The sequence below is a fragment of the Condylura cristata genome, unplaced genomic scaffold (genome assembly GCF_000260355.1).
Source record: "Condylura cristata isolate star-nosed mole 26May11 unplaced genomic scaffold, ConCri1.0 scaffold00022, whole genome shotgun sequence".
In the NCBI taxonomy this organism is placed as follows: Eukaryota; Metazoa; Chordata; class Mammalia; order Eulipotyphla; family Talpidae; genus Condylura; species Condylura cristata.
In genome coordinates, this window is record NW_004567123.1 from 35,629,878 (window position 1) to 35,636,415 (window position 6,538).

Sequence of the window (6,538 nt, forward strand, 5' to 3'; positions counted from 1 at the left end):
CGAGTGTCTGCGCCCGGCGGCCGCCGGCCGGCCGGCCGGGCCTAGAGCGGGTGTCCTTTCTGTTTGTCCTTCTCTTTGCTCCAGGCGGCCGGGGTCTCCGGGGGGGCGATGTGTGCGTGCTGCAGCCGGGTCCCCTCCAGCAAGGGGGGCGGCCCGCCGCTCTGCTGGTGTTGGAAGGAGGAGGACCCGGGGTAGTGCCCGATGACCTCGCTGTAGGTGGGCGGCGGCCCCTCCATGCGCCCGCCGCCCCCGTAGCACGTGGCGCTGATGCCCGAGTTACTGCTGGGGGGGCGGGGGCCCCCCAGCACGGCGCTGTCCATCAGGTCGCTGTCAAAGATGGTTCTGTTTGGGGGTGCGCGCACCGACTCGCGGTTCAGCTCCAGCTGCTGTTCGGGGTCCCGCAGCTGCAGGGTGCAGGGGCCCTGGTAGGGGGGGGGCTCCTCCCCGTCCGACAGGGAGATGGTGGGCGGCAGGTCGATCTCGTGCTGCAGGTAGGGGTAGGTGGGCTGGAAGCGCTGGAAGCGGTCCCGCTGGGCGAACAGGGGCACTGCCAGGCGGTCGGCGGGCCGAGGCGGGCCGAACACCTGGGGCTGGCGAGGCAGAGTGGAGTGAGTCCCTGCGGGCGGGCCCGAAGGGGCGGGGGCGCGGGCCCGGCGGGCCTCGGGAGCCCGCAGCGGGGACTCCCCCAGGGTGGACACGGGCCAGCCGCCCCCTGGCGTGCTGGACACATATTCAGACTCCCCCGCGGGCCGGGCCGGGCCTCGGGCAGGGTCCCGCCAGCCAAGGAAGGGCGGGGGGGGGACGAGCAGCCTGGTGAAGGAGGCGGCGGGCGAGGCGACTCACTGTCCGCCGTGGCCACCTGGGGGGCAGCTGGGGGGGAGCAGAACAAGTGGGGGCCACAGGTGCTGTGGAGGGGTCTGAGCTGGTCTCACCTCGGGGAGTCCGCTGCCCGACACAGTGCTCTCAGAGGGCCAGAGACATCCTTCCTGCGTGGGGAGGAGGGGGACAGGCAGGGTCAGTGGGTGGGCAGAGGCGGGAGTGAAGGGGCGACGCAGCTTGACCCTGAGATCTCCAGACGGAGAAGGTCTCGCCCCTCCGGCTGGCCTGCAGCCGCCCCCGCAGGGCTGGGGTGTTTCTCCTGGAGGTGACCCCCAAGATGCATCTCCTCTTCCACTGTCCGGAGCGTCCACCTGGCGGGTGGGTCCCCCTCCTCAAGCCCTCCCACAGCCGATGGAACACAGCCGATGGCTGCACTGGCCGTGGCTACCGCCCACCGGCTGTGTGAACGCGGACGGTGCCAGCCAGCTGCAGTCGCCGCACCGAGCGTGTGGGTGATCGAGACCCCAAAGCAGCAGGACGTGCAAACACCTGCGGGGACGTGGCTCCCGGCGAGCCCCTGGACACACTGGGTGCCCCCCACCAGGGCAACCTGCCGGGGTGCACCCCAGAGCCTTTGCCCGGGCCGTCCCGCTGCTGACCTTCTTGCCTTTCAGTCCCGGTGAACCCTGACCCCGCCTGGTCCCCGGGCCCCCTCACCCCCTAGTTCCCTCACGGCGTCTCCCGTATGTGCCGTGACCTTATTGATGTATCGACAGTCACGTGCCACGTCGTCACGTGGGTCGCGTTCTGGGGACTGAGCGGTCAGGTGATCGCCCCCGTGGCCGCCTCCGCCCGGCCACAGGGCGCGGCCTCCGGAACCCCGGCCTGCGAGCCCCCTACTGCCCGGCCGTTGCTGAGTGACAGGCAGCCGGCTGGACACAGCTGCCTGGCCACCCACGCCGTGGAGCCTGCTGATGGCAAAGCCAGAGGGGAGCTGCCTCACCAGGGAATATCGTCCAGTCACCCTGCAGGGTGGGGTGTGGTGCCATTGCCTGGCGTCCAGGCCCAGCCCGCAGCTCCCCAGAGCCAGGCGGCAAGCTCAGTGTGGGGGACCCCCGCTCTGACACACCCGCCTGCCAGTTCAAGCCACACTAGGGGTCCCTCACGCCTCCGCCTGTTCATGGCCGGGCGGAGGAGGCCACCCGTCTCAGGCGGTCATCGCGCCCTGGCGTCGGCCCGGGGGAGATCACCTGGCCGCTCAGTCCCCAGAACGCGACCCCCACCGTCACGTGGCACGTGACTGTCGATACATCAATAAGGTCACGGCACATACGGGAAACGCCGTGAGGGAAATAGGGGGTGAGGGGGCCGTGGGGACCAGGCGGGGTCAGGGTTCACCGGGGCTGAAAGGCAAGAAGGTCAGCCGCGGGACGGCGCGGGCAACAGTGCCTGGCCTGCCCCTGCCCCAGGCCTCAGCCTGGGCTGCAGACACCACCCCCTCTCCCTAGGGGGCCCTGGACACCTCCCACTGAGACCTTTGGGGCACAGGTGAGCAGAGTCCCCCTGAGTCCGGGGTGCAATTTCCCGTTGGGCCACTAGGGGCTCTGCGGCTCTCAGGAAGGTCAGGCTGGCGCTCGCCCGCCCAGCTCCGGCCGGGGTCTGCAGGTCACCGGGATGCGGGCGCAGACACACCCTCACCGTGAGCCTGGCCGTCGGGCAGTCACCGCTGAGCGTGGCAGCTCGGCAATGCCCGCTCACGCAGGGCAACACGCCACAGCCTGCAGAGTCTCCCCAGCCCCGCCGGCCCCAGTGCGCAGCACACAGCCCAGCGGGCCGCCGCCGGGCCGGGCCGTCACAGGCCCACGCCCTCAGCCCAGGCTGCTGGCACTCCAGGCGCTCCAGCTGCAACTGCCCGGGGGGCGCCGGAAGGGCCCGGGCAGGGCAGCCTGGGGGGAGCCAGCCCAGGCAGACGGGGTCCCCTGGGAAGCCACGACGCCACCGCGCGCTAGGACGCGGCCCCCGGGGCCACCACGCTGGCTTCGGGCCTCCGAGGGCTGCGTGTTTACCAGCCGGGCGCCCCTGGGGCCACCAGGCGGCAGCAGACGGCGGCGATGGGGAGACGCCCTCATCTTCAGGTGTCCAGCGGCCCCCGGGGCCCTTCCGCCTGTCTGGGCAGGGAGCCCCAGGGGCTGCCCCGGGGCGGCCGGCGCCCCCATCTTCCCGGGGAGGCGGGAGGAGAGCCGGGCTTGCCCACTACATGGTGGGCACGGAGGCCGCGGGCGCGCCAGCACGGGAGGGCCGGGGGGTGCTGTGCCCCACCCCCGCGAAGCTGCGTGTGCCACACAGGCCTGCCCGCTTCGCCGAGCCACGGCTTCCCCGAGCCACGGCTTCCCGAGCCACGGCTTCCCCGTGGCTGCCACTCTGCGGCCGAGCGGTCGCGGTGGGCGGACCCGGCTCTCCTCCCGCCTCCCCGGCCCCGAGGATGGCGTCAGGCGGGGCCTCCCTGGAAGATGCGCTCCCGGGCCGGGGCCGGCGCCCGAGGCCTGGGCTTCGGGCCCATCGGAGCACGCCCAGCCCTGGACACACGTGGGGCCCAGACTGCGGGTACCCCGAGGTCCAGCAGATGCTCCTCGCCCTGGCAAGCGGGTGACAGACACCTGCTGGCCAACCTGGCTCGGCCCAGACTCAAGGGACCCCGGAACCAGGTGGCCTGGCACCCCCCTCACTCTGGCCAGCCCCCCCCAGGCCACGCCCCTGGCCACAGCCCCTGCTGCTCACCGCCTCCTTGGCCGGTGACCCCCGCAAGCCCAGACACAGGTCCCAGGCCACCCAGTTAGCACAGGGATGGGAGTGGGGGCCTCGCAGGGCAGCCCTGCGCCCCCTTTTGGTTCATCTGCTGAAGAACATCCACAGGGGGCAGAAGGGCCCAGCCCACGGGCACGTGGAAAGATGGGGGCCCACAACTGGTGGAGGGCGGGATGCACCTGGCCTAGGCCGGCCCCCGCTGGCCCTTGAGTCGAGGTGTCTAGAGGAGATATTCCTGGGAGCCCCAGACGCCCCTGGATAAACATGCCGGGGCGGCCCCACGAGCGTTACTAGTCTCCACATCCCCACTCGTGGGCAAGGGGCCCTCGGCTCACCCCCGCCTGTCCCCAGGTGCCCTGCAGAGCGTGGCCCTGGCCTCACGTGCCTGCCCAGCTACACGAGCCCGCTGGGGGTCCCCGCGACAGCCCCCTGGTTTCCGTCAGAGCGCGTGGCGTCATCCGCGGGGCCCACGCAAAGCCTGCGGCCGTGGGCACAGACACCTGACACCTGCCTAGTGATGGGTGACTGGACGGATGGACGGGGGATGGTGGTGGGCGGACAGGTGGACGGGTGGGTGGATGGACAGACGGCGGCTGGCTGGCTGGGTGGATGAGCTCGTGGAAGTACTGGCGGAGTCCAGAGGGGGACGCCCGGTCCCTCACCCTGTGTCCCCTGGGAGGTGGACACCCCTACATGATGGGGGACGAGCCCTAACCTCACGGTCAGGGCCCAGTCCAAGGGGCACGGCCAGATCTGGAGAGTGGGGCACAGACTCCAGTCACCAGGGAGGCCCTGCCCAGGTCTCCAGAGGGCAGAGCCCGGGCCAGACACCCTCAAGGCTGCACCGGGTGTGGGGTCGGAGGGGGAGGCGGCCTCCACCCGCAGCTGCAGGACCCCCCTTACCAGCCCAGTGCCCCGGTGAAGACACTGTCCTGCCTCCAGTCTGGCCCGACCTCCACTCCTAGTCTCCTGCCCGGGGCCCAGGCCCCCCCAAGCGCCCTCCCAGCTGGGCTGAGCAAGGTCCGGGCCGTGGCCAGTCCGCGTGAGCCACCACCCTCCCGGCCACCTCCTCTGCGCTGAGGCCCTCGGCCCTCCAGAGGCGGCGGGCGGCTCCCTGGACCTCCCCGCCCGAACCGGTCCCCGGGGTGGGTGGGGCACCTACCGAGGAGAGGGCGTCCTCTCTCCGCCTGCCCTGGCTGTGCCGGCCGATGAGGGAGCGCGCGGAGAGCTTGTAGTGGCTCAGCAGGCACGTGATCACCACCACCATCACCATCACCACCACCACGATGACCGTGATCTCCACGAACTCCAGCTCCGCTGCGGGGCAAGGGCGCACGTGAGGCCTGGCGTGGCGTGTGCGTGGGGCCAGCCCCCACGATCCACACCCGACACGCCAGCAGGCCACAGGGGACACTTGTCACGCGCCCCGCCACACACACGGGCACAGGGGACATGTGACACGCGCCCCGCCACACACATGGGCACAGGGGACACGTGCCCCGCCACACAGGCCACGGGGGACACGGGACACACGCCCCACCACACAGGCCACGGGACACGCGCCCCACCACACAAACCACAGGTCCCACACACACACCCGCAGGACAGGGGGGTGGTGTCTTCCCCACCCAGCGAAGAAGCCGCAGAAACAACACGTTCCAGGTGGCCACACACGCTCGAGGCCCTTTTCTCTCTCTCGACGCCGCCTGGCCCCCTCAGGCGGAGCCTCCCGCAGCCTCTGGCCGCTGCCCCAGCACAGGTCAGGCAGGACGCCGGCCTCCCGGCCACACTGCGTGCTCCACCCCGTAGGCATGAGCAGTGCCGGGACCCTGGGCACTCCCGGGGCGTACCTGACGCCCCGGCCACAGGCCACGGCCCACAGGCCATGGCTGGGACCCCGTGGAGGGACGAACGCACACCTGGTCCCCTCCGCTTACGGGGACCCCGCCAGGTGCATCTGTGCCCGGGGAGCGGTCGGGGAGAATGGCCGCGGGGTGTGGCGAGATTGCCCTCGTCGGCCACGAGGCTGGGGTCCCCGCCACAGGCCAGCGGCCAGCCTGGAGGCACCGGGTCACCCTCCCTCTCCCTCTAGGGCGGTGGGGCCGGGCTGGGCCAGAGCCAAGGCTCCCGGCCCCAGACTGGTTCCCGTGCCACCTCGCTCCTACCCCGGCTGGCTCAGGGCCGGGCAGCCTGGTCTGAGCCCGCAGGCCGGGGCTGCGGCAGAGGCCTGGATAAAGCCGCCCTTTGAGAGGACACAGCTGGCTTTGTGCACGCCCACGCCCCTCCTCTGAGGGGCCGCATTCTCCTCCCTCGGGCCGTGCACTCTTCACCCCAGCCCCGCCGTGCTGGTGGGCACCCGCTGCCCCTCCCCGCTGTCCCTGGAGGCCCTGCCCACACTGGGCCCCGGGGGCAGGCAGCGAGGAGCTGCCTTTGTGCCGGACGGGACCCTGGTGGCCCTTGGGATGTGGCCGGCCACTGCCTCTTCTGAGCGCCGTTTGGAGCAACACGGGGGTCAGTGGGGGGCAGGGGCGAGGCCCCAGCAGCCCACGCGGGCGCAAACAGGCCCTCCCAGCTGCCTACCCCGCGCCTGTCAGGCTGGCCAGGACGGGGGAGGGTCTGGTCTCTCGGGGCTGAGCTCAGAGACGAAATGGGCCCCGGCCTTGACCCTGCAAGGCGGGGACCCCGACAACGCCCACGGGGTGCTCTTTTGGCACATGCCTGATTCTGGGCTCCGCCTGGGGTCTGGGCCAGAGGAGGAGAGTCCCGAGGCCCCGTGTGGCTGGGGGCTGCACCTCACTCTGCGAGTCCCCGGAAGCCCACCACCCGCCCAGCCCCTTGCCCATGGGGACTCTGCCCCCGCCTTGTGAAGCTGCGAGTCGGCAAAGGGGGGGCACCCGGTGCCACCTTGGGTGAC

The 6,538-nt window shown here is 71.7% G+C and overlaps 1 protein-coding gene across 1 annotated transcript; it reads right to left on the reverse strand.

The window, feature by feature from the left end:
- Nucleotides 1-6: 6 nt before the first annotated feature.
- Nucleotides 7-5,511, reverse strand: PMEPA1 (prostate transmembrane protein, androgen induced 1). Its single transcript, XM_004686912.2, has 4 exons — nt 5,475-5,511; nt 4,787-5,037; nt 933-986; nt 7-590 (listed from the first exon to the last, which is right to left on the reverse strand). The coding sequence occupies exons 1-4, from the start codon at nt 5,509-5,511 to the stop codon at nt 42-44; spliced, it is 891 nt and encodes a 296-aa protein (XP_004686969.2). The 3' UTR covers nt 7-41.
- Between the last annotated feature and the right edge of the window lie 1,027 nt (nt 5,512-6,538).

What these genes read in the sequence shown, in the direction of transcription:
- PMEPA1 (XM_004686912.2), bottom strand. Translation starts at nt 5,511, where the DNA reads ATGGCCTGTGGGCCGTGGCCTGTGGCCGGGGCGTCAG. An exon ending in GCCTGTGGCCGGGGCGTCAG is followed by an intron (nt 5,038 to 5,474) that starts GTACGCCCCGGG and finishes GCGCGTGACAAG; the next exon opens with TGTCCCCTGTGGCCTGCTGG. An exon ending in CGGGCAGCGGACTCCCCGAG is followed by an intron (nt 591 to 932) that starts GTGAGACCAGCT and finishes CTGCCTCGCCAG; the next exon opens with CCCCAGGTGTTCGGCCCGCC.